General features: G+C 39.7%; 1 protein-coding gene and 1 long non-coding RNA gene across 2 annotated transcripts in view; one reads left to right on the top strand and one right to left on the bottom strand.

The window, feature by feature from the left end:
• Positions 1-1,883, bottom strand: part of LOC114599909 (uncharacterized) — a 9,059-nt gene extending 7,176 nt beyond the window's left edge. The window contains exon 1 of the long non-coding RNA XR_013393698.1: positions 1,743-1,883. This is a non-coding gene — a long non-coding RNA (uncharacterized LOC114599909). The remainder of the gene's footprint in view (positions 1-1,742) is intronic.
• Positions 1,857-27,833, top strand: CHKA (choline kinase alpha). The gene is made up of 12 exons (XM_077931948.1): positions 1,857-2,176; positions 8,559-8,670; positions 16,741-16,794; positions 19,009-19,122; positions 19,517-19,650; positions 20,147-20,251; positions 21,300-21,358; positions 21,803-21,890; positions 23,169-23,277; positions 24,438-24,544; positions 25,638-25,719; positions 26,673-27,833. Exons 1-12 carry the CDS (start codon positions 1,857-1,859, stop codon positions 26,730-26,732), a joined length of 1,344 nt encoding a protein of 447 aa, XP_077788074.1. The 3' UTR covers positions 26,733-27,833.

The raw sequence follows: 27,833 nt of genomic DNA, 5'->3' as shown, positions 1-27,833 counted from the left end.
TACAGTATTTTAAGAAAGAACCTCCGCCCCAAAACTAGTCAGACCTCTTGAGCAAACATACATCATAGTTATTACTCCAGGAAGCCCATCCTTCTTCTGTTAGTTGAGCAACAACAAACCTTTTGTTATGTGGACAAGGAAAGAGGATTGCATCCAAGATGACATAGATACAGGAGGGTGAGGGATCCTGATTTTGGGGATTCTTGTTTTCATTTAGCTCTTATGTGGATGAATTAAAAGGGGGAGGGGGCATTGTTTTAGGCTGAATGCAGAAGCAGCACAGACTCAAGATTTGAAGAGCTTTTTGTGATTTGTGGGTTTGAAATGTCGCTTCTTTGCTTCTTCCTTTATGACAAAAGAGGCTCTTTCACAACCTGCAAAGCTGACACACTGGTATGTGGCATCACATGATTATGATGTCACCACGCCAAGAAATTGCCCGTTCTAGGGAGAATCAAAATGAATCCCAACCTGAGCGGATTCTTTTATTGCAGAAGGGAGTGGACTTAAGGATAATAAACAAAACCATCCATTTCCCCTAATCACTGATGTCACATTACGTTCAATTCATTACACTATGAGTCAGCACTTGGGACTTTTTTTCAGCCGTTAACTTTCCAGATGCTAAAGTGAGCGGCAACCTTCCCCCTCCCCGTTTTCCCTAAATTGTTGGTGCGTAGCACTCAAGCGTCCAAAATTAAATGCTTCAGTTTTGCACTGCTGCCGACTACTTGGCACTCGGAGCGGTGGCACCGCCGTCGCCTTCAAAGGAGACTTTGTTGCCGCCAAGCTCGCGACAAACAATGCCGCAAAGATTAAATACCGAAAGGAATGCGGCAGAATTGCGTCGTCTTTGCAGCCCCGGCGGAGATGTCGATACCCTGAACCACATCGAGGGGGGGGGGGGGGAGGGAAGCCAACTGTCTTCTTGCGTTTCCTCCAATGATGCAGTGCATTTTCATACCCATCCCACCTGCCTCCGCTTCCGATTACTTTTATTTAGGTTTAGTTTGAGATGTGAATCCTGAATAAAATCACCCCTGGTCCACGTGCCCGGGGAATGGGAGGAGGCTGGCTGAATGGATCAAGAAAAGAAAATGGAGTCTACAATACAAACAAGGGAGTGGAAATAAAGAAGTGCGGTGTGTGCGAGGGGGAATACACAACTGGCGGCGAGAGAGGGAGCGTGCAGAGAACCGCTGGAAGATGGAAAGCGGAGGAAGAGCTGCAGGCTGGGCTCGCGGGGTGGGTGGGTGGGTGGGGGAGGGAGGGAGGGAGTCTGGGCACAGCCGCCACTCCTTTTGTGCGCGCCGAGAGGGGCAGGAGGGAGGAAGCGGGGAGAGCAGCCGCCGCCGCCGCTTGCCGCCACCTTGCTCCCTCCTTCCCCTCCCCCACAACCCCAAGGTTCTCTCCTCTGCATTTCAGCCTATGCGTATCGCAGGGATACGCGCGAGAGCCTAGGCAGCGCCGGATAACCAGAGCAACGGGGAAGGCAGCCAATGGACTTCCCGCGCCGCGTCTTCCCTCTGGACCAATCAGGGAGAGGCGCGGCCGCAACCTTGCGGTTGGCTCGGGCACGCAGCCAATCAATAGAGACGAAGAGAGAGGGACGGCGGGGGGGTTGGTGGTGCGGATGCGAGCGGGTGGGAGGGGGCGAGGCTGATGAGCGCGAGGTGAACGCGCGCACGAGGTCCGCGTGCGAGCGGCTATAAGAAGCCTCGCGAGCGCCGCGCGCCGCATACAGTCTGCGGGGCTCGAAGGCTGGAGGTGCGCAGCGAGCCTTTTCCTGTGTGTGCGTGTGGCGCTGCCGTTGTTCCTTCTGCCTCCCGAGCTCGCTCTCCTCTCGCTCGTCGGCCATGAAGACCAAGTTCTGTAACGGCGGCGAGGCCGACCCTTCCCCGCTGGGGCTCCTGCTGGGGTGCGCCCAGGGCCCGGTCTTGCCCGCCCTCACCCAGTCTCCCTCGTCGCCGCCGCTGCCGCCTTCCTCTCACGCCGAGGCCGAAGCCAAGCAGCAGCCCCTCGCCTTGCCGCCGACGCCGCCGACCCCTCCCTCCCCGCCGGCGGAGGAGCAGCCCGACCCCCGCACCCGCCGCAAGGCGTATTTTTGGTGCAGGGAGTTCCTGCGGGGGGCGTGGCGGGGGTTGCGGGAAGATCAGCTGCGCATCACGCCCATCAGGTCAGCCACATACGGGTGGGGGTGGTGGGGTGGGGGAACATCAAGGGATCAGCCTTCTAGGGTGAACGAGATTAAGAGCTGTGTGTCTCTGAGCGTGTACAGAGTGCCTTCTCGTCGCCACGAAGCAACCACATCTGGCATCAGGTTTCCAAGAGAGGGTTGTTCCATGACGATGCGGCCCCTTCAAACCTGAAATGAGGGAAAGGGGTGGGGCTGTCGGCTCTTGTCGGACCTGGCACCTTTTGTCTCCCCACAGTCTTACTGATAACGACGTTATGGAGGGGAGTCATTAAGGCTTCATATCGGATCTATACGCACTGAAATGTTACAGGGAAACCATTGTCCATATGGTGGTACTGTCGTTTTCTACCAAGGGCACACCACTGACCTCCCAAGAGTAATGGAAGGGCAGAAGGAGACCTATGTTTTGGGGAGATGGCAGCTTCACTGCTGCCAAGGACCTGTCGGTGCCTATATGTATCTAGAGATGTTTCTGTATACATTGCAAACATAGTGTTGCCTTCTGTGTGAGAACATTTGAAGGTATCTCAATAGATAAATTAGTTAGATGAATGATTGACTCATTCCTGATACCTTCCTAGGCCATTGTTTGCACTAACCATGGTTTAGAATCCTAACAATAGTTCTGGCTTAAAGATGTATAGGAATATTGTAGTCTAGAGTTGCTTGACTGCTTTTGTTTCTCTTTTGCACTCCTATGGAGATAGAGCAGTGGCCCCAACTGTGAATTCAGACATCACAACCATATACAGTTGGCAAAGCTTATGGTTAACAAGCCCATTTTAAGACATAGTTTGTTTCCTCTCCCCCCAGTTTACTGGATAATTTATGAACTGAACCCCACAGTTCATCTTCTTTAACCATAGTTAGTGAATTGTGCCATTATCTACTCTTCAGAACCTTTGACACAAATGGGATAAGAATAGAAAGTAATGTGTGGACATCCATTAACTTTTGGGAGCACATCTTTTATCTCTCTGTAGTATAGTATAAGACAGATTTTTTGACCACAAGCAAGAGTAGGGTGTGCATACATCTTTCAAGCTATCCCACAGTGATAAAGATGTTGTCTGTTAAGCCTTGAGCTGTTTTGTTGAACTCAGAAGTTACTTTCATCTAGGACAGAGTTTCCCAATCTTTGGTCTCCAGCTGCTGCTGAACTACAACTCCCATCACCCCTAGCTAGCAGGAGCAGTGGTCAGGGATGATGGGGATTGTAGTCCAAAAACATCTGGAAGCTCAAGTTTGTGAAACCCTGATCTAGAAAATTAAATGAATTCCACTACATGTGTGGCTAAATAGATATGTATGCTTGTGCCAAAAATGTGTTGCACTTCACAAGTTTGATTTATTCAGTTTACTATTTTGAATTGATTGCTATACAGGAATTGCTTGTGTTCTACGATTTGAGCTGATGATATTCCTGGAGGTTTTTGTTTGCTTACATTAGCCCATAGTCCGAAAGGAAAATCCATTTTTTAAAACCTCTTTAAATAAACTACTAAGTTGACTTCACTGATTGTCTAGTAGCCGTTAAATGGGAATGTACCATTTAAAAAAGCTTCAGAGGTGATGAAAAGTTTAAGGCAATATTTTAAAAATGTGAGTCAAACTTAACTTGTAAGATGGTTTCTGAACAATGAAATGTGTATTCTACCCTGTGATTTTTTTTGAATGAGACTGCTCAGCAGTATGAGTCATTTTTTGGCAACAAGTTACTGTAGTATCAGGTGCCTTGCTCTGACTCTCAATGCCAGCAATGAGTAGATTACTGGCTTGGGTATAGTATGGGTAAGTAATCAGGATTGGAATTTTTTTTAGATTTTGTATAATTGCCTCTGAAGAAAAGAAGTAAAACAAAAACCTTTTCTAATCACTTTAATTTTCCTAGAATGCCCAACAGTTAATACTCATACCAGATACGTCAGAGAGGGATTTATTGCCTTGTAATTTTTTTATTTAAAATGCTTTGTTTAAAATATTTGTCCTGTCCTTTATCCCAGATCCATGGACAAGTAATATTAATTTTGAAAAACTAGAACAAATCCATTGGAATACATATACATATAGCATTTCCCCATTTAACATGTTTAGAATTTTAATAGTTAATCTGAACTCTAAAAGCCATAGTTGCAGAATGTTCACAAGTAGCTGGACTACTTGTATATTTTAAGGGCATTTGGCAGAATCACACTGGTGTGTAAAAGAGGTCATAATGTAACCCAAGAGGTCACAATATAATAGTGTTGAACATTATTACAGCCCAATTCTAAATACTGTATGTTGACTTAGAAATATGGAATACTACTGAACTTAGTGGAACTTAAATTTCCTTTTAAGTATGCTTAGGAATGTAGCTTTAATATCTCTATAGTTTAGTTAAAATAGACACTTTCTTAAACACACAACTGTTTGCAACTTTTAGCATGCAGTTCCTGCTGTTGAACGTTAATAATCTTTGCAGCATTGTATCTATTCTTGGAGCTGCCATTTATAAAACTCATCTGAATCCCTATTTTATATAAACATTACTTTAGTGTACATCCAATACATGCCTACTCAGAAGTAAGTCCAATTGAATTTAATGTGATTTCCTCCTAGGGAAATGTGTATAGGATTGCAGCCTGAATATGTTCTAGGAACAATCAGGAATTGTGATTAAATTTGCTTCAAATATACTAAAACTATCCAAATAACCCATTTTTAGTTAACTTTGAGAAGTGGTCTTGTTCTATCAAAACATGGATGAAAAAGATGGGTGCATACTGCTCCCCAGCTTCTAGGATATTTTTACTTTTCTATGGGTTATATACTGTATAAATACATAAGAATACAATTCTTTTAGATACTGATATAGGTGTATTTAAAATAATCTGGGACTGCTGCCTATCTGTTGAGCCATGATCTTCAGCATCGGCAGTGCTTTGTTTCTGAGCAAGTCTGCTTAAGCTGCAACTGAGAATAGACCCACACGGTTTTCCCCCTTCAGTATCTCTTCCATCTCACATGCCCTGCAATAAAGACTTTACTCTTGCAAAAAACAACACCCCCAAAACACCTGGGAATAGTTCCTTGCTACTTATCTTTGTGTGGAGCCTCATACCGGAGTGGGGGGAAAACCCTTCACTTCTGGAGCAGCCTTTGCCAATTCTAGCTTGGTCTGATGGGAGTTGTAGTTGAAAATATCGGGAGGGCAACAGCTTGTTGAAGGCTGTTCTGGAGTACCCAAGTCTTGGGGGTTGTAAACTTTATGGGGCCTTTAGGCACATTTGAAAACCAGAGAAGCAGTTGTTAGATCTATCTAACAATAGATCCTTCTTTCAACCCTAATTTTAGCAGTTGCGGGGGGAGGACCTTGTGTGTGCCAGGGAAGGCTTATGTGGCTGCATACACAGGTGCAAGTGCCGCACTGAAGACCCTTCACATCCTCCAAATGTTTAAAATGTGGGCATGACTAAACACAAATTTAGGTTTCTCCTATAAGGTTTTGTTTAAGAGGTGCTAAAGCATTGTTTTTCTGCTACTGTAAACTTTCACTTGTACCTGAAGAATAAAGAAGTGTGTTGTGGAGGGAGGTGCTTAATTTCGCCTACCTGTTTTTCTGGTACTATAGGTTTGTTAGGGTAAACACAGAAAACTGTTGAAAGAGTGGGTGCACATACCTGTTTTCTGGTCCGAACCTTCCCCTGCTCAAGCTGCTTTTCTCTCACAGAAAGAGATGTCAGGTTTTTCAATATAGCATGCAGTTTATCCTTAAAGTGCTGGTCGAAAGTTTTTACTTTCTGCTGCTTTGTCATCTTTTTCTGGTATATAGCTTGAGTATTCTCCGTGTAGGTTCTTAGTGATAGCAAATCAAGGGCTTTTCTTTGCAATTGAAGAAAAAGTGCCCCAGCTGCACTTCAGTATTGGGTTTCTTGTAAAAGATTAGGAGTGGGGAATAACTCCAAAGATAGTCATAGGGTAGTAGAAAGATGTGCTAACTTGGCAGAGAGTAGTTTCTGGTACTGTACTCCTTTCTGTTGTAGTATCTTTGTGCAATTTGATGCTCTGGACACAGATCGAGAGTACCTTTTTGTGGTTTAATTATTAAATTGGACTATTCTGCCTCTAGGAAAAATAATCCAAACTAGCAAATGCTGCCTATCTCAAATGTTTGTTCATTTAGCTTCATACATATTTCTTCATTTAGCTTCATAAACCAGTTATGATGGTGTGCTTTTCCTCCTGAATGGAAGTGCACAACAGGGCTTGCTTTCAGATTTAGAGCTGCTACTACTTCAGCAGCACAAGCAACTGTAAGGTTCCTTGGTTTCAACTGGTGCTTTATTAAAACGAATAAGGCAGCAGATGCTTTGCATAGGCACATTCTTGCTGAAGGTTCCCCTCCCCCAACAAATAGATGTGTTGGCAGCCCAGTCCATTTATGAAATAAATGAGTAGCAAATTGCATCAATATGAATTGGTTTAAGTTTCTTCTAGTACTTGAGAACTTCAGCCAGGAAATTCCCCCCTTTTAGACTTGCTTAGAAGCAAGGCTACATCATCATCAGCTGGTCTGTTGGGGATTGCAAGCTAGAGTTCTTTCTCTTTCTTCTTCAGGAAGAAGTGGAACTGCCTGCCACAGTTCCCACAGGGCAGCCCTGTTCAACACACAGGCAGCATTGCTGAAGTTGTGTGTGAGAGGAGCCTTCTTAGCAATACATTGTGTAGAGGAGCACATCACTAATGTGCCCCTCAGATGAGGGATGGTCCTGCCTGCCTCTTAAATAAGAAGCGGGTGGTGTCAAAGCTATGTGCAGAACTATCTGCATTCTTCTGTTTACTAATCTCTCTTAAATTTAGAAAGAATGAATGCTAAGCAGGGGGCATCACAGGAAGCTGCTTTTATATCAAGTTGGACCATTGGCCCATCTAATTCCATATTGTCAGCACTGTCTGGCAGTGATGCTCTAGTCTAGGGGGTTTAAAGCAGGTTCTTTTCCCTTCCTGGAAATGCCAGGGATTGAATCTTGTAAAGCAGGCACTGAGCTGCAACCCTCCCTCTTACACAGAGCAGATACCCTAGTGGAACATTCCTTTATAACTGTGTATCAAAGGAGTTGTGCCTTGAATTGCTTCACCCTTTGTAGTTTGTCATGACAATTGCACTTTGACAGTTGAAATTAACGTAGTAAAGCATAAGCTTAAAGAGGCATCACTTAAGAATAATATTTTATTTATATGGTGCCACCCCCCAATTTGGGAGAAAGGTGGGCTTATATGTACATGAAATGAACACATTATAGAATCGGTGCATGTTGGAGGCACATGAAGAATGTGCTAAGCCACTTTGTTCCAAGAGGTAGTCATCCCAGCTTTTCTTCACCTCCACCTGTTCTCAGAGTAGAATACATCCTGGACTGAACAGGGCCCAACACCCAGATGACTTCACCAGTCCAAAAACTCATTTCGGAATGGGGTGGAGTGGGTGGGTGAGGAGAGAGGCAATGCATCATTAATGCATTGCACCCCTTCTCATCTTTCCAAAACCAGTCAGTAAGGTAGGAGCCATGCCCAACCCAATAACTGTTTTAAGGAAGCAGATAAAATAGATGTTCCCTCAAGGCTGATGTGAATATCAATCATCATTATAGGGAAAAATGTGGACTGCTTAACTTTACTGAGAAGGACTAATTGTGGTCAGCCCATTCACTATACCTCAGTATTGTATACCTCATGGTGTTGTTGTGATAAAATCAGATAACTCAATGTATAGTGCCTTGAGTGAATGTCTTAGAAGTGCAGGATATATGAAAATACACTTTATAAGCTCAGCACTCTTATATACGGTAGCATTTTATCATTGTAGAGAACTCATTGTTATAAATAATCTAACAAACATGCTTTGCCTCTAGTCACATATTATGGTCCTTACCATTGTCCAAAATTATTTATTAGCTGTTCTACCTTAAACAGTGGCTTTGGAGACATAAATGCAAAGTACTAGTAAACATAAATTTCTTCCTAATTCTTCTAACATATTTAAATACAGATTTGGGAATGAAATTCAAGCTATGTATTAATAAAGTTCGTGTTAGGAGTAGAACCTGGAAGACCAGGGTTTACATCCGTACTCTGCCATGAAGTAACTCTACCTCAGAGGGTTGTTGTGTAGATAAAATGGGGAGTGGGAGAAGCATGGAGGAAATGTGGAATATAAATGTAGACATAATATAGTCAGTGCTGAAAAAATAGAAAGTTAGACTGTGTAGAATAGCTCTTTCATGTCCAGTTGTCTAATTCAGGGTATTGGAATCTGAGCTTCAGTCATGTGAGAAGTGCAAGTGTTCATATGTGTAACTCATAATACTTTCCTTCTTAGGGGAGGCCTCAGCAACATGCTGTTCCAGTGCTCATTACCTGATACCATGGAGACTGTTGCAGATGAACCACGCACAGTTCTTCTTCGCTTATATGGTGCCATTCTGCAAATGGTGAGTATTTGGTGTGGGGGAGTGGGCTGATGTTTAAACATCTTGCATTAGAATAGGCTTGAAAATAGATTTTATTGCACATGCATAGTCTGATTTGAGAACTCTTCAGTTTAGATTTGTTCATTTCTTATTGCCTAGAAATTGCTTTCTACGCAGATCTCAGATGTATAGTTTTTTTTAGTTAGTGTGATGCACTGTCTTGTCAGTATGCATGCTGCGGACGTTTCCTGGAGTTTTACTGTTCAGAAAAATTGTCACTTATTACCCTCTTTGTGCTTTGCAGACTTAAACTGAGAAACAACATTCATGGTAAATCTGATAACTGTCTAGAATTGTGTTGAATCATTAACTACAAGCATATAGCAGCTTCAAGTCTTTCCCCAAAATTCCTTCCAGGAAACATGTACCAAGCTTTTACTGTCAGTAATCTAACAGCATTTGGTAGCAGCACTTCATTTTCCCTTTTCCCATTTTGTTGCTTCCAAGTGCATTGCTCTGGATGCATGCAGATGGAAATTGGAAATTGAGGCCATGATCAATTCATTGGTGCCGTATCTATGGACAAAGGATTCCTGTAGATCCAATAGTGCTCCTGTTTATTTATGTCAGGGTTTTACGTTATGCTTCAGCCACATTTCCAGCATGATTCACAATATATATAAATGACAGGATAAAAATACAAAACCCAGAATTGTGATATGCATAGCTGCAACTAAAAGCAATTGAACTTAAAGCATGGGAGAATACATGTCTGTGCTTGGTGCTGAAAAAAATAGCAATGTGTGCATCAGACAAGCCTCCCTGGAAAGGGAATTTTACATGCAACCTCAAGTAGGCAGTTTCTTTAGTTGCCATCCACTTGTTTCTGATGATAAGGATGCCTGGAGGAGTACTTCCAGAGATGACCTCCAATTAATGGACATGCTGACATGGAGGTGGGCCTTACTTCTGGTACCCAAGTCTTAAGCTATGTAAGCCTTTAAAGGTAAGCATCAGCACTTTGAATTGTACTTGGAAATGGACTAGAAACCAGTATTCTTTAATTACCTGTGAGGATAGATCCCAGTTAATAGGAATATTTTGAGCCAGTTGCAGATTCCAAGCAATCTTCAAAGGCAGGCACACATACAGTTCATTACAATAGCTCAGGGATGGCAAATTAGATCTGGCCCGCTTGTCAGTGGGAATAATTGGGAGTGTGCCTCTGATTATTCCTTTCTAGCCCTGGCTGGACTGCAAAGGAACATTAATGCTTCAGTTGCAAAAATGGGAGGCTTGCTCAGCTTTCCCTAATGAAAATAGGTCTTCTGTTTGGCACCAAAAGCAAGTCCAGCTTGGGGCAGGAGTTGAGTGCAGTTAGGAGCTCCCAAGTGGAATCAATCCCACAGAGCTTTTATTTTGCGCCAAATTTAAAAGGTGCTGAATGAAGGCCTTGCTTGAAGAGGAGCAGTTAGGAGTGCACTATAACACTCCTGATTGTTGTTTCGCAGCTGTGGCTGTATCTGCTGTACACCTGACGTCACAGGATGTTGGTGGGTTGGAGTATTCCAAGCCATATTAGTTTTCCAAGCTAATCCTAGAGGTTACCAGGGTATGGTCATGCTATTCCTGTCTAGAATGAGACGGCAGCTGCCATAACAGTCTTAAGTAGATGAAAAACACTTTGTGTCGCAGAAGCTATCTGAGCCATGTGACATAAGTGGATCTAGGAGCACCTCTTGGACTTCTCTGTTGATCCTGTGGGAATCCTTCACACACAGGTACTGCACCAGCAGTGGACTGAATCATGCCACATATTTTTATGTAATGGTTGTGTTTAGCCACAGAATTTACACACAAAAATGCAAGTCTGTTTATTTCTTTTAGACATAGGATTCACTGTGGCATGTCTGACAAGAGTTGTAATGTGCCTCTGAGTAAGTTCCAGTGAGCAGGAAATGGCCTTAGGTCCTAGGTATAGATGTTGGTAGGTCTGTATTAAAACAATTTGCCCATGTAGACATTGACATACTCTTGAATTTCCATTTGTGAAATGAACCCACGTACAAGATTGTTGTCACTTCTGTGTTTTATACACAACACATTATCATTTAGAAAATGACCAAGCAATTTAGATTTAACGTATCTTGAATTGCTTTCTGACCAGCTATTTTGAATCTAGATTTATCAACAGAATGACAATCAACAACTGTGCATTAAAGCAGTTAATGATGTAGTAATCTTGATAGAGAGTGTTGAACTCATTGGCAAAACGCAGGTAATCTATGACTAGTAAAAGGAAGATTTTCTCCTTGCACTTGCACTCTCCAAGGGTGGCAAAATGAGTTCTGCTGTAACACTAAACAGCTGATGCATTATGGATAAAGGGATAAAGAAAATGCATTCACATATACAAATGATTATAGCAGTGGGGTAGAGTTCCCACTCCTATGGAGCTTCCTCATTGTAAACATATGCTTAGCCCCCAAAGTATCTCCACTTGCTTGTACTCCATGTTATAAAACTGATATACAGGCAATTTCCATATATTGAAATGAAGTGTCCTGCATGCCTTCATATAACTGAGAACAATGAGATTACTGGGGCATCAGTTGGTGCTTGTAAGTATGAAGCTCGGATTGTGTATTGCAGTATACAGAATACTTGGATTGGAAATATGTAAGCAAGTTACTGCTGCAATGTCTTTCTCTGGTCCATCTTAGCAATGTATTACAAGGAAACACTGGCTTGAACCATTGGCACTAGAACTATCAATTAAACTAACAGTTCAGCGATAGTTACACTGAATGTTTTATTTTAACAAATTATTTAAGCCACACCCTTGGCTTTATAAAATCTTCAGTGTATGAGCTGATTGCATATTATAAGTAACCTTTATTTGTACAGGCTGCCTGTACAAAGTAGTTTGTAGAAATTAGGGCATCACTGATTTGCTAATGTTTTCGTCTGAAAAAAATAAGGCAGCGTTTTCAGGATCTCAATAGTAATTTCCATCATATCTGTTGTAATCATAGTACGTACTCTGAAGAAATTTTCCTATGAATATCCAAGTTTGGAGAATCCTAAACCAGAACATGGGCACATACTGCTTTCCCTCAATACCCACTTTTTAAACAAAACCTTCTGTGTCCTTATATGAAGAAAATAGCGCTGGAGCTCAGAATTTTTCTCCAAGATCTAGTTTGGCCAATTATTTGAGTGTTAATATCCTAACCTTTTTTGTCTTGGTATTTAAGATCTTTTGAGATTTCTAACTTCCTTTATTTCCATAGTGGCAGTGAAATGACTGCTCTTGTTGGTGCAGTTCACTAAGGGTTAAGTAAGCAGAGACAGTCCCAAGGTAAAACTTTCAGATTATATTGAGGGTTTCAGTATAAGCATTTGTCTTTTCCAGATCAGTATTCAATGCATAAGCAAACTGATTGTGCTATAGTTTTAGATCTTCATCTGAGATCTTAAGGAACTTCCTTGTACCAAACAGGAGTAATTTAGAAGAAAAATAATTTCAGTGATGCTGATATTTTTAAAAGTTCTGGGGATGCTGGTTTTAAATACTGATGCACATACGTATAATTTTCTTGCACTATTACTTACCCTCAATATCCATCTGTATGGCTTAAGACAGAAATATAGCTACCAACAATTCCAGCCAGCATTAGCAATCATCGGAGTGATAAGAGTTGTAGTCTAACAACATCTGGAGGGCCATATGTTCCCCATCACTAGTTGAAACAGATAACATTTTGATGATAACTTAATTCTTCTTTGTTTATGCCTGCATGCAGAAAATAATAGTATCATTATCAAATACACATGTAATCTGAGGTTCAAAGTTTTGCCTTGCCCCCCCCCCCATTCATTCAAAATTTACCATAGAAAACCAGTCCAGTAAATTTCAACTAAAGCCTTCTTTGAAAACAAACACTATTATTTACAGGCTAACAATGACTCCAGTTTGCTTGTCACATAAATTCTGGAAGACACAAATGTCAGTACATACTGTTCAAAATAAATTGTTTCAGGTTGGCTAAAGTTACCATGCAAAAATGGCATGGGGCCTCACTTAGTTATAGCTGTTATTTTAAGCCACATTTTATGCATGCATGATATGAAGGCAGGAAGTGAGCTTAGTTGGGTTGATCTGTGTAAAACTTGAAAGCCTGGTTGAGATTACTATAGTCTCCAATCACATAGGTGAGCTACTTTTTAAACAAGCTGAATATTTGTGCTTTTGTGGAATTGCTATTCTAATTAATCATTGGTGTGTTTGAAAGGCAAATGCACATGCTATACCTAGGATTCCCCTCCAAAAATCTGAAAGGATGTCTTAATAGCAGTTCAATCCTGTTACATCCACACACACACGAATGAAAACTAGAGTAGTTGTTGGCACCAGTGCTTAGCTTTAAAGGGATTCATTTTCAGAAATGATTTCCTTGTAACAAAGAAACTAATGTTGGTCCAACAAAGCAATTTGAATTTGGAGTTCAAATACAAGTTCTTGCTTCTGTACACTGACACAAACTACTTTGTAGTATTGTTCATTGTTTCAAAGTAGTACTGAATACCCATATATCCCAATTAAAGAAAGAGCTGGGGATAAGGGCCCATGCCCTATTTTTGATGGCCAGGTATAAAACTTGGTTTTGCTATTACTAGCTGTAAAATCACAATATTGTATAATAAAGGAAGCATTTAAGACTACTTAATCTTCCTATAGTCTATCATTCACAGTCATTTTGAGAAGAAGGTTGTGAGTACTGACTGCAATTCTGTGGTATTGTATACCTACTTTTTCTGCTTGTAACTAAACAAATATATAGAATTCTGCAATTGTAAAACTCCATTACTGATGTGATTCTTGCTCTTAATGTCTTGTAGCAAGGAATAACCACAAATGCCTCTTAGTGGCAGATAATTTGATAGCTGCACTCCTGTTAAGGGGACACTTGTTTTGTTGGGTGGCGTTAAGGGTCTTCTGGGGGTGATGTACCATTTTAGTTGTATGTGCATGTGTTCTCTGCTGCAGGCTTGTCCATGCGATCGTGCCTAGAGCACTCTGGTTTCCAGGTGACAGACACGATTCACGGTATAGTATGAGATCTCTGAAGTTGGAGCATTCTCTACGGGTTTCATTTCTTTATGACTCAGAGTGTGAAGTTATCATGAAAATGCTTGCCTTATTAACATTTTTATAATGTCCAAACTGTTGAGAACAGACTACTAAAATAGTGCATTCAACACCCCACCTTCCTTTTGCTCCTTTTAAAGAATGGTAACTTGATCAGAAGTAAAAAGGATTAGGGATGTTCTTGGTGTTAGCAGGAATGTTGTAATAACATCTCTTATTCTTTCTGCTGTAGCATATTTTATTAAAAATGGTTGACAACACCTGTTTTGATGTTTCTCAGTCTTGAGAAACCTCCCTCTGTAGTCTCAACATTGCAACTTTTGTACTTATATTTTAAGCCTGGAATGCAATTGGGTACAAAACTACCAGAGATAAGTAATTTCATCTTGTAAAGGTTAGGTGCCTGGCCTGCAGAACTGGCCAGGATGATAAATAATGCCAAACTCTTGCTAGCTTTTCTGTATTTGGGTATTGACATAGTAAGACTGAACCTTAGTTTTCCAGGCTGCATTTCAGTTTATACTGGTAGCTTTTCTAGTGCTAAACTTCAGAACTTATTGTTATTACATGACAACCCAGTACAAATATGACCAGCTTCATATTTTGGATGTCCTGTCTCCTCAACTAGATTTCATATTATCATGGAATTACATTCTTGCCTCTCATCTGTTATATATAAATAGAACTGTGAAAAGCAAAACATAATGTTCAGCCTAAAGTGCAGTAATGTATGATAATCAGTATTACTAGTTAAATTTTGCTGTTAAATTAGCCTTGCACCCTATTTTCATTTTTAAAAAATCAAATTGTACTACCAAAGAAAGTTTGGGCCACAACAGTGAAAATGGTATCCCCATCACTTCAATTTTATATGGAAGATCTGCACAATAGCGGTTTGTGCATTTTATAGTATTAAATTGGAAAATGACTACATTATTCTCTAGTCTCTTACTTCATCAGACTACTACGGCCTTGAGAGGCCAGAGGTGGTAGCATCTCTTCATGTTTAAGAGACCAACTAGCTTACTCTATTAAGCGGGTCTTGCTAACAAGCAGGAAGGAGTCTGACAGCATGATTACACAAAGATGATGTATTAGATGCCTGCTCATCTCAAGCCTCTGCAGGATATCAAACAGCTACAACAGCTTTTTCCTGCAACACAATCCCGTTAGCTTAGTTTTTGGTAGAAGCTGTACAATAGGTTTCCTGTTATCTCCTTGGAAATTGGCCATTGTCCACACAATAAGAGTCCTGTTTTAAGAATGTACTGGGTCACTATCTAAGCAGGTATCTGGAATGTGGGCAAATTAGTCTGGTGGTTTTTGCTTCAAAGTTCATGAAGCAAATACCTGAATATACTTTTAGCTTTAATGCTTTCCAGGCCCACTCTTTTTTTGGTTGATACAGTCAAGTGTAGTATAGAATTCTTTTATTTGGATATCATATCCATAACATTTTCTTTCACTTCAAGCTAACAAACCAGTTTGGACAACTGAGTTTTTTAGCGAAGTGTTTGAAGAGTACTAATGCAAAAATACTGACCAGTCTTTTCAGTGTGTAATCCAAGTACGTTAGGTGGGTACTTTCTATGATCCTGGGGAAAACCTCTCTAATCCAATTTGCTTCTGATAGATTATACCATCACAGGGGAGCATCACGCAATAACTACTTCTGGGTGATATGCAGCTTTGACTGCTATTCAAGAAGTAGCCAAGGAGAAAATGGGGGCACTGACACATTATTTGTATAACATTGCTATTTTAATATGCAGTTGTAAACTTGCCCTTGTGAATATTCAAGATATGTGTGTTCATTGAAAGGGATGTAGTTTTACTGTAGCATATACTTATTCTTCTTAATTATAGCATTCTAATGGAAAGAATTATTATTTATGGAAAGCCATTTATTTCAAGTTGGAGCAAGGCAGCTGTGAGAAATTCATAAGCCTTTAAACAATTGGTATTGGTTATTTGTCCATTTGGTTCTTGGTTAAGGAATATTAGAGCAGAAAAAGTATCCTCAGTTCCATTGCCCTCATTTAATTTTAATAATTTTAATTGAAGGCTTCCTTTAGGGGCCTCTAAAGTAGCATTGCAGATTTGCATCATTAGTAGCCATAGTAAACTACTGCTTAAAGGAACTGCAAAGTGGAATAGGCCTTATAGCTTTGAAGTTCTTAATGAACTACAAAGATTTTTATTTCTGCAATTATAGTAAAAGCATGTGCCATTGAGTCCAGAAGCTAAAGCACAACTTGGGACCTTAGAAAATGCTTTGCGATAGGCCAGAACAAGCACGCTTCAGTTCACTAGGTCTGGAACTGAAAATTGCTTTGCTTGCTTATATTGCTTTGAGAAATGACGTAAGATTATATCTAAAATGCCTTAAACATTGTTGTTACTTTACAGTAGAAAAGAGATCTGTCAACAAGTTGTAACTGGGATAAGTGAGTGCCTCCTTTATGTGTAAAACTAGATAAAGTATTATGTTTAAATAGTTTGTGAATATTGCTATATTTCCTTTAACTTGTTTCCACTGTTCTACTGGCTTGCTAGCTTGTATCTTTGTTGCAAAACTGAGTTTATAGTAAAGCTTCACTTGGTCCTTCCATATTTGGATGCTTCTGTGTACGGTACTAGGAATTTTGGGCTCCCAGCTGCTGTAGTCATACAGAAGACCACATCCCGTGCTAGTGGTCTTGTATGTTTTGTCTCTATAGGCAAGCTGATATATTAGGTTTCAATGGCACATCCTTTTTTTAAGTACCTAGAGTGATGTCTCGTGTGAAGTTGCATTTCTCATCCTAATACTCTGTCAGATGAATATCAAGTAAATAGCTGTAAGACTTTCCGAATCCTCCTAATTGTGATGGCTGCAGCTTATTGCTTATGTTGATTTTCAACATCTCATTGTAAATGTTGACTTTTCTCATTCATAGAGGTCCTGTAATAAAGGAGGATCTGGACAGGCTCAGAAAGAAAATGATTTACAAGTAAGTTTTATCTTTTTTTTGTTACCATATCAGGCAGCTGCTATAAAGTGCAATATGTATTTGCTTTTTTATACTCTTAGAGCTGTTTTTTTTTTAAAACAAAAACCAATTTGCTCATGTCTAGGTCCTGTTTGTTTGCTCCAGTGTTTCAAAAACAGTGCTTTCCGCCCCCGTCTTTGGGTTCTTACGTTCTGTAATTCTAGTCTAGGGGGTCTGCATGGTTCCCCTGCATAAAATAGGTTTCAGTAGCAAATACATGACACGCATGACTGATATTACAGTTTGTAAACAGATTTGAGGGGTAACACTTCATCCTATGGGTTCATACAATTTATTCGCTTTAAGGGTTGTTAACAGTAAAGCATGCAAAACTTCTGAGATGACCTAGGCTATTTCTAGGCTATTCTTCTGTCCTGTCACATTGTGTAACCCTGCAGCTGTGTTTGTATATAATTATGTAGTACCGTAATTCACACTGCAAGGTACAGCAGTTCTTCATAAGCAAATCCGTTTAAGAAAAAAGGTTGCAACTTGCTGCCTGATCCAGCACAGACCTGCTGCAGAGAAAGTACTGCAGCCTACCAAAATGTCCCCCATAAGCAAATTACTCATAGGGGGGAGACCTTTGAGGAATAAGAATGCATCTTAAAATAACTACTTAAACATGGATCCTATCTCTGAATCCTGAGTCTACATTTTCGTAAATGCCTAACTAAAACACTGAAGGATTAACCTTGAAAGTCTCCATAGTCCAATAACTTTGAAGTTAAAAATTAACACCATTCATTGCCTAAAGCTTATTCTCAAATTGCTTTCAAGAGTTATTTGAGTAAATCATTGGTAATTATAAAAGCCTTTATTTCCAAAGGTGCAATGAATCATTCATAAGATAAAGACAAAACCGAATTGAAACTAGTGTATTTTTACTGAAGTACATCTGAACTAAACAATTAGATCTTGGATCCAAAGTATATGGCAGTACTTTCTAGTATACCTCTTTGAACTAGCAAACTTATGCAGACTACAAACATCATTTCTAGAATCACTCAATGAATCACATCAGCATTCTGCTTAAAAGACGGTCAGTAGAACAGTATATATTGGTATTTAGTGTAGTGGAATGTGTGCTGTAGGTCTACTTTGTATAAAACTGGCTACCATACATTGGATTGGAATTAATATGGTATGCCAAATCTAATGTAATCACTAGTTTTAGAACTGCAAAGGTAATAGCAAAATCAAGGTTAATTTTTAACCAACCTCATAGCTTAAATTGTTGTATTTTATTTTTATATTCAGTGCAAAAATTCAGTACGCAACACAAACAGTTAAATATTTAGAATTCCAAGTCTTCATTGACTATATATTGTGAAGGATGAAAACAGCTGTTTTCTGTTAGTGATAAATTACAGTTTAAGAAATTAATACAGATACAGATTTGGATAGTTTTGGTTAATCAGGAAAGTATTCAGTGTACATGGCCTGACTGAACAGAATAAGATTCTTAATCAGCTGGTGCTATTCAGGTCCTATTAAAAATTGGGGGGGGGGGGAGACTTCCTCTTGAGCAGTTGTGAGTTGCCTATGGGCCAGATTACCTTACCAAAGGTCCTTATTTAGCTTGCAAGGTTGTTTCCTCCCCATTCTTGCCCACCTGGCATCATATGCAACATCAGGTGTAGGGCAGTAAAAGATGCAGCTGCAAATGAATAATGGGGTATCTTAAAAGTGTGCTCCTGGTTTGTTCCTTTTCCAGCTGGATTTGTGCTGTGGTCTTATGGCTGGTGAAAGTAGTAGTCTAAACATCTGGAAGACACTAGATTGGTGAATGCTTAGACGAACTTAAAGAAGCGTATTAACTCATAACAGGGAACTTTTGTTTGTAAACTCAAATGGTACTCATTTATTATTTTTTAAGCAACTTGTTCTCATTCTTAGACTGGAAGCTAGTATTACAACCCACCCAGTTGGTCAACAGGTAGCCAGTAATAAACTCTAATACTGTGATAGCATAATCTAAGTCTTACACAGTTTTTATTGCACATTTTGCAATACTGTAGTTTGAATACTGTATTCTGTATCTGTATTCTGTATCTGATTCTATATCTGAATCTGATAGTTGTAAATCTCTTTTTGTTAATCTCCTCAACTGTATCTCCCTTCATATTATATATATTATATAAGTACCTGTTTCAGTTACTTTGTTTTCTTTAGGGTGCAGAAGCTGTGGTTCTGGAGAGTGTTATGTTTGCCATTCTTGCAGAGAGAGCTCTTGGACCAAAGCTCTATGGAATCTTTCCACAAGGCCGGCTGGAGGAATTCATTCCTGTGAGTGCCAACTATTAGTATGTGGAAGTTGTAACTGAATAGGACTGTGTCCTTCCTTGTGGTGCTAGCAAAGATAAATGTGGGATATCTGCTAGTGTGTAGCTTTCTGTAGTTTGATTTGGCATAAGGAGAATGGAAGCTGCTGTCTCAGTTTTTGGATTTAACTCCTTATAGCTCTTAATTAGGGTGGAGCAGAGTGTACTGTACCCTACTCAGTAGTAGAGGAAGCTGTGGTAAACTATGGCAGTGGGAAACCAAAGTGCACCCCACTCACTTCCTAGGTTCCTTATATTTGTTTTTATCATTATAGGTTGGTTGTTTCAACAATAAAGTTGATATTGAAATTTCCAATGCTTGTATTCCTCCTAATTAATATCCATGCTATATGTTTCAGAGCAGGAAGTTGGATACGGATGAACTGGGCTTGCCTGATATATCAGCAGAAATAGCTGAGAAAATGGCTAGGTTTCATGGTATGAAAATGCCATTTAATAAAGAACCAAAGTGGCTCTTTGGAACCATGGAGAAGTAAGCAATTGTAATTTTATTGTCTATAATGTTAGATAACTAAGAGATTATTTATTTAATAATAAAAATAAAAATTGTTATCTTACATTATTAAATTTGTATACCGCTGTATACTCACAGATCTTAGGGTGGCTACAACATAAAATCACAACATAAAAACACTGTATATGTATATATATAACCCCACACATGTTATAAAGGGCATTAGATGTTGATCAGCCAAAGGCCTGGTTAAAAAGGAACGTTTTTGCCTGGTGCCTAAAGGTGTATAATGAAGTTTAATGCCACTTATTTCAGCTCAAAGGAGGGGTTTATTGGAAGGTTGCCTCCTTTTTTATGGTGTGGAAGGTATCTTTCCTTGGGCTAATTTGCGGTTGCCAGGAAGTCCTTTTTAAAGTTTCTGTTTTATTTTTATTACACAATTACTTTGTGATGGTTATGGGGAGAGGCGGGGGAACTGTAGAAATATTAACTGTTCAACAAAATCTTTGTGCAGGTACTTAAACCAAGTGATGAGAATCAAGTTTACCAGAGAATCACGTGTTAGAAAACTGAACAAGATCCTCAGTTACAACCTGCCTCAAGAAATGAAAAATCTACGGTAGCGTTCTAACTCTTGACAATTTTCATTTGCTTTACAACTCTCAAGTGACTGCAGACATTTTCAGTCAAACATAACGTTAACTAAAGAAACTTGCATTTTATTATTGTCAGTGGACTTGCATTTTATTATTGTCTTGTATTTTATTATTGTCAGTGGATATTCCTAAACATCTAAGTATATAATTACATTGTAGCCGATTCAGACAACAGTGTTTTGATTGCTTAGCTTGGAAGTTTCCTTTTTAGTGCACCACACAATGAAATCCAATATAGTCAAATGGTCTAGCGTTCATTGGGTCTGTGCACAATGTTACAGCAAGTTAAGTCACTTCTGCAGAATGTTGTCCATTGCAACTTGGATCCATAGAGATAGTCAAGGTAATTTGGGTTCCATACTGTGGTATAGCAGAAGTCTTTAACCTAGTTCTCCAGTGAGTGAAATAAATGATTAGATGCTTTAGAAATGAAAGCTGCTTCTTCCTTGGAAATATTTTAACAAGAGACACTCTTACCATGAATTATAATGTCAGCTTCGCTGTCCACACACAGGCAGTAAAGGAATCTCTAGCAGGTCTCCATGGCGGAATGTAGACTTGTTAAAAATAATAATTCTGGAGGCACTACGTGGTTCCTCTGCCCCACCATCCACAATAAGCATTCTAAAGGGAGAAAAATAATTTGATAACATTAGAATCTCTTAAGCCCTCCTGACAGACCATCTCATCGCTGTTCCTAGAGTGGGGGAACGGAAAGCCAGCAAGTGCCTAAATGCACTTATTTGCAGTGCTTTGCCTTTTCCTTGGAGTAGGAGTAGGTACAGGAAAAAGCAGCTTTAGTGGACACACAGCTTGAGGAGTTTTGATTGAGAAGAGTTGTAATGTCTGCTCCTGAGGTTCTTCAGTGGCGGTAGGCAGCAGAGAGCTGAAAAATATTCTTATTTGCCGTACACTTTCAACACACTTTTCTTGCTTGTCTTTTACTGCTTAAGTGAGAGAACAGTTGACATTAGAACTACTATTCAGTTTAGCTCTTTTTCTCTCTTCCAGGTCCTTGCTTGAAGCTACTTCATCTCCAGTTGTGTTTTGCCATAATGACTGCCAAGAAGGTATCATAACACTTGCATTATTTTAAAAATGTAATAACTCTGCTTGAAAGTTGGTCTGTTACAAATTAAAGTCATTAGTTTGAGATAAATACCATATCATAATTGAAGGAATATTCTGTTTAGAATCTAGAACTGGTTTTTACTGGGGAAAAGTCTTAAGGCTGGAGTGAGACAGGCTAAGTAGTGATGCAAACCATGTTGTATCTTCATTTGTTGCAGGTTATAGTGAATTAAAATCTGGGCTGTATTAAAGCAAATCAACTTTGTACAGTAGCCCCTGCTTATATTGTATACTGTGATAAAATAATATGGCATGGACATTGCTGTTGTACAGCAAGTTGCCAATATCCCATCACAAGAAATGGAACCTAAGTTGAATAGAAGTAGGGACAGGTTATTTCAGTCTTTCCCAGTACTTATTACTTTATATCTCTCTTCTCCCAGGAAATATTTTGCTTCTTGAAGGTAGAGAGGATTCTGAGAAGCAAAAATTGATGCTTATTGACTTTGAGTACAGCAGCTACAATTATAGGTAAACGTTGTACCTTTGTATTTTTTCAAAACCGAAATTTCCATCTTAGTTTTCCAGCTTAGTTTTCCTCAACTATGTTTCTGTACTTAGCCGTTTATTGATTTATTGAGATTTCCCGTGTTTCCCAAGTTTAATAAAATAACTTTGTGTTTACATCTAATGCTTGAAAATCAGACTACTTTGCTAAATACTGGAAGGATTTTGAAAGTTTTTGCTAGATATATTTTGATTGTGTTTATGCTAGTCAGTAGCATTAAAAATGGCCTGTACGTACTCGCTTTCAGTTAGTAAAATGTAGCTGCAGCATTTTGTTTTCTTCGAACATGCTGTCTCGCCGGTACCTGGCTTAACTTACTGGTGTTGTTACAAATGGAAATAACATCCACTGATAATGTTTATGGTAAAGCTCATGCTTTACATGTATAACATCCCCAGTTCACTTGTTTGTATTTTCAGTTACAGCAGTTGTTAGTTGGTTAAATTTGCTTGTTGCTTTATCTTGCATAAAGTAACCCAAAGCCACTTAAAGCCTCAACAGAGATACATTAAACCAAGAGGAAAAAGTGATACATTAAAAACATCCTCCTCACTTCTAAAAGGTCACAGATAGTTAATTACCAAAGACCTCGTTATAGAGGAAAGTTTTTGCCTGGAGCCTAAAGATATATAATGATGGTGCCAGGTGAACGTCCCTGGAGTAAGAGTTGAACAATACTGGCCTAGACTAATGTGATATTTGATGCTAAATGGCATCTGCAAGCTTCTCAAAATTAGGTGTGTATGAGATGGTAGCGATAATTTTTCTGCCATTGTACTGTGATCTCCCTTCCCCAAACACATTGGGAACAATCAAATTGGTGGTAATAATGATGCCACTTGAATGCTGCTCCTAAAAAAAACCCTATACCATTGTACTGTAAATTACCTATACAGTGAATTCTTAGTGAATGTCTGGTCTTTACCTCCTGCACAGCAGAGACATGCCTAAGCCTCATTCCAAAGTTTTCACTTTTGCTTGTGGTTGGAAGGTGGCATTCTTTAACATTTACCCATATTTACTATGTAATCGTATTTGCAAAAAAATAGCTTCTAGGAGCAACCTGATCTCAGATATTGGATTGAAACTTGTTATTAGTATATGTGACATGGATTTCTGTGTCTGTGGATCAGTAATAAGTAGCCATGAAATGTTAATCTGGGAACAAGCAATAGAATGTGTTTTTGGTTTTTTTGCAAAGCTTAAAAAAATCCTTATATTTTGAATATTCTTCACTCTAGAGGGTTTGACATTGGAAATCATTTCTGTGAATGGATGTATGACTATGTGTATGAAAAATACCCATTCTTTAAAGCGAACTTCCTGAAGTATCCCTCAAGGAAGCAACAGGTGAGCAGTAAAACAATTACCTTGAATTTTGAGGTCTTCTGGCTTCCAATTCCATTTCTAACTATCTGGATGTGAAAGGGATTTCATTTCAGAGCTTAGTCTGTGGGTGATTGTAGCCAGTGAAGCCAATGTTGCACAAGCAGATTTCTAATCGTACATCTGGATTTCCCCTTCCACTCCTGCAGGTCCCTATAGCACCACCCAACCCCAAGCAGGTTTTGAGGGGCATGCAAGGGCGAAGTCTTACTATGTAGCCAAAGTCCATTTCACTGATAGGCAAACATAATTTGCTGTATCTTCCGCTTTAACTTTACAACTTGTCATACTCAATTTTTTGACATTGTAAAACTTTATAACATGACCTCAGTAGCAGCCGTTCATGTTGCCCCACAGTAGTCCCAAAATCTCAAGTCCTCTGTAATAAAGTTTCTGAATTTCAGTGTTTGCTTAAAGAGCATCTAGAGTTGGAGGCAATGTTTATTACATACAGGATATCTTTTGTTAACTTCAGTACTCATGTCCCATTTTATACATGGCCAGTTAGTAATTGTTTTGCCACTATAACACTAAATCACATTTAGATTATTATTATTATTACCATATTTTTCCATATATGATGACCTTTTTTATGGAAAAAAATTAGTGATGAATTTCTTACTTTTGGGATCCCAAAAATAGGGGTTGTCTTACACATGGGGTCAGGTTATACACAAAAAAATATGGTAATTAAATTTCCACGCCACTCTTCAAGGATCACAGGTTGGTTTACAGTATAACACAAAAATACATAACTTGGTAAGAAACAAAAACAAAAACCACTCCAGCATAAAAGCCATAGATGGTTTATTTAGCCAAAGGCCTGGGAAAAAATGTGTGTTTTTGCTTGGCGCCTAAAAATAATGTAACAAAGGCACCAGGTGAGCCTCTCTGGGATGAGCATCCCACAATCTTAAAGACTGAGCAACTTGTCTGGCCTCATGGAAATTTGTTAAAAGCAAAACTGGAATACAAAACTCTACTAGGACCAATACTTAGCTAAAAACAAATGTGACTGCAGGTATTAAAACTTCTTTGGAACCGTGCCAGTGATTTAATAGCTGAAAATACCTATTTGCCCAAATGACTGAGCCACTGTTCTGACTGCTTTCTGTGCTTTTCAGCTCCACTTCATCTCCAGTTACTTAGTTGCATCTCAAAGTGGGTTTGAAAATCTGAGCAACGAAGATAAGTCCAAAATAGAAGAAGAAATGTTGGTTGAAGTAAACAGGTAACTTCTGTCTTCATTCTGGATTTACAGTATGTGATCCTGTTGCTGAATCTTGCTTTCAGTGAAAATGTAAATTGTTCATGCTGCCTTAAGAAATCTTAGCAGTGTTTAATCTAGACTGTGCTCTAAAATGGTTAATTTTAAGCAATGAACATCTAGAAGCTATATATCCTTAAAGTGGGACAAGTGGGGACCCATATGGAATATTATCCATAATCATTTGTCCTGACTGGTGGAGCTCATTTGCTGCCTGCTTTAAGAACAGCTGCTCCCATTTCCTAGAACTGAAACAGAGGGTCCAGGGTGCAGTGGTTAAAATCACAAAAAGCATTCACTCAGGGACATTTTTAGTTCTAAACAGCAATTCAAAGTATTGTTGTTGATCTTGAAAGCCCTAAATGATGGTTCTAGGATACCTTAGGGGGCATTTTCTCTCATTCCAGCCTTCCTGTGCCCTAAGAGGCCCTTCTGTGGAGAGGCTGAGGTAACATTGGTTGGCATGAGGGCTTTCTCAGTGACTGCACCCAGATTTTAGAGTACCTTTCCCCGTGAGATCTATTTGGACATCCTGCTTTTTCAGTGACTGGTTAAAGGTTCCCTGTCCTGGTAAGCATTTGTCTTGCTGGGCATGAGAGTTTTAGGGGACGGACCCTCACTTTTAGAACGTTTATCTGCTGAACCTTCATGGCAGATTCCTGCATTGCAGGGGGTTGGAATAGGTGACCCTTAGGATCCCTTCCAACTCTTACCATTCTACGATTCTATGAACCTGATTTCTGTTTTTCATGCTTTTGCTTTATTTTTATGACTGTGGTTTTAGCTGTTAGAAGCTGCCTTGAGTAGTGCATATGTACTGGAAGGGTAGAGCATAAGTTTTCTACAATAAACAAACCACTCCGGAGGCAGAGTGAGAACACATCCGGAGTTGTCCTCCTTGAGAAGTTGCATTTCTTATGTATTCTGTATGGTTGAAATGAGCATGCTGTTGATGTAACAAATCCTAGACTACTTCACTTTGGTTAAAAGAGGCAAGGGTGAATTTTACATTATATACTGGAACGTCTAAAAAAATAATACATTGTCTTCTTGACAGGTTTGCCCTTGCATCTCATTTCTTCTGGGGTCTGTGGTCCATTATACAGGCAAAGATATCATCTATTGAGTTTGGATACATGGTAAGTCTTCAAACTTTCAATGCTTAATGCTCAGCAGTGTGATTACTATGTCCATGTAATCTAGGTTACTCTACCTGATAATTATCCCCTACCAAGCCTCTGTTTGTACATCATTCAGTCTAACTGCCAGCCAGCCAGGACTGATCTTTGTTGGTGCAATACTGGAGTAGGTAGTGTATACAAGACCTTAATGAAGGGGCAAGAACTTCCTCCACAAAAGAGCCACATTCCCTCAGGCATAATTTGCCAGAGGCAAAAGTGGGGAGGGCACAGGTGTGCATGCACATAAACATGAATGGATTTGGGATGGGTGGATAGATAATACTTTCCCCCCCCCTGTAATTTGCATTGGGGGAGAGAGCGCCCATTTGTTCTAGTGCTAGGTTTTTTCCACTGTAAATTGCAGATTTGGGATGCCTGCTCTAGTTTTAACGCCAGAGTGGAGAGAGAAAAATGTTAAAGTCTCCTGAATTTGCTGCATTTCTGAGCTGGCCAGGGAGACAGGTGTCTCTCCAGACACAGTCTGGAGGGGTGGGGAGGCCTGGGGAGGGAAGGCCTAACTGTCCAGATAAAAATATTCACTGGACCCAGAGGCTCACCATCCCTGCCTTTATGGATGCTGCTCTTAACACCCCAAAGAGCTGTCCATCGACATTACAGATGCCTTGCTTCAGTTATCTCATCAGTTTGATTTCTCCCATCTTATTATTGCTCTTTGACTTATTTTCAAAAATATGCCTGTAATATTCAGTGACAAGACTTTGAGTGGAAATGTAAATGTAGTTATCCTTTGCGTCCATATTGTATCAGTAAAGATTTAACATATGTGACAGCTGCATTCAAGGCAGGTTTCTGGCATTTCATGCGAAATGTGATAGTTTGGCATTCTTTAATTGCTCTGGCATTAGGACAGTATACAAAATGACTCAACGATAATATTTTACGTCACTTAGGACTATGCACTCTCAAGATTTGATGCCTACTTTGACCAAAAGAGGAAGCTGAAAGTGTGAAGGTTGAAGACTGGACAATCTGTTTCTGTACTGTATAAGGAAGGCAGCTGGGCAGAAATTCCACTGTGCTTAGGCTACTGTAGTTGTAATGAAGGTTTTGCAAATTCCAACTACTCGGATGCAATGCTGAAGACTGCACAAAATAGCTAAGTTTACTTTTTTTTTTACAGTTTCATAAGTCCTTGGAACGAGAATTGACAGCTGAAGTATAATATAACAGTGCAATATCAAGCTTTTTAATCTAGAAGGTATTATGAGGGAAACCTTGAGTTTTAATGTGAACCATCCCATACTTCAAGAGTAAACAGTGTTAACTGTGGGTACCTATTTTAAGTAAGATATTTTTATCAAATTATCTTAATGCATTCTACATTTCTAGCATCAATGGGAAAACCACAATTCTGTTTAGGGGAAGTTGATATACTGTGAATTTTGGCTGAAAACCCATTTGAACAGAGGCTGTTCTTATGGGATAGGTCAAGCCATTCATCTCCAGAAAACTACTGGTGAACTAACACTAAAACATAATGGCTAAAAACCAACAAAAGGGTGCATTCTGGCTTCTTTCCATGCAGACTAAGGTAGCTTTCACATTCTGATATCTCGGTAGAACAAGGTACAACAGCTGCATCTCCAACTGGAACGCACGAATTGCTGTCCGATTAGCTCATTCCACATCTCTGACCAAGGATGTGCATTCACTGCCCAGCAACAGTCCTGCAGTATTGCATTGTTGTACAGGATGTTCCCTGCGCAGGCAGCACTGGGATGAGTGCCTTGAATTCCTCTACCTGCCCCTCTCTGGCTTGAGGGAGGAAGAGAGGGGCAAATGAGATGGGGAGCAAGCGAGGAACATTTGACCAATTGTGGCATGCTGGTGCCTTGTGGGGGCGCACGGCTCCTTGTTTAAAACCCTGCTGCTTTCCCCATCAGATAAGTGGATGTTTCTTGTGCAGAAAAGACATTAAAATATATACGTGAACTTTACAATAAGTGTATGTTACTTTGAGAGCTTCTAGAAACATATCTTTTACCATCCTTATTTGACTTGTGCTTTCTGCTAACATGTATTGTACAAATAAACTTTTTTAAAGTCTTTAA

The sequence above is a fragment of the Podarcis muralis genome, chromosome 1 (genome assembly GCF_964188315.1).
Source record: "Podarcis muralis chromosome 1, rPodMur119.hap1.1, whole genome shotgun sequence".
NCBI lineage: Eukaryota > Metazoa > Chordata > Lepidosauria > Squamata > Lacertidae > Podarcis > Podarcis muralis.
The sequence above is the reverse complement of the archived record's forward strand: the minus strand, read 5'-3'. Positions and strand labels throughout refer to the sequence as shown.

Coding starts and splice junctions, on each gene's coding strand:
- CHKA (XM_077931948.1), top strand. CDS start 1,857: ATGAAGACCAAGTTCTGTAACGGCGGCGAGGCCGACCCTTCCCCGCTG. Junction 8,671..16,740: donor ATGGTGCCATTCTGCAAATG/GTGAGTATTTGG, acceptor TCTCATTCATAG/AGGTCCTGTAATAAAGGAGG. Junction 21,891..23,168: donor TACAGCAGCTACAATTATAG/GTAAACGTTGTA, acceptor TCTTCACTCTAG/AGGGTTTGACATTGGAAATC.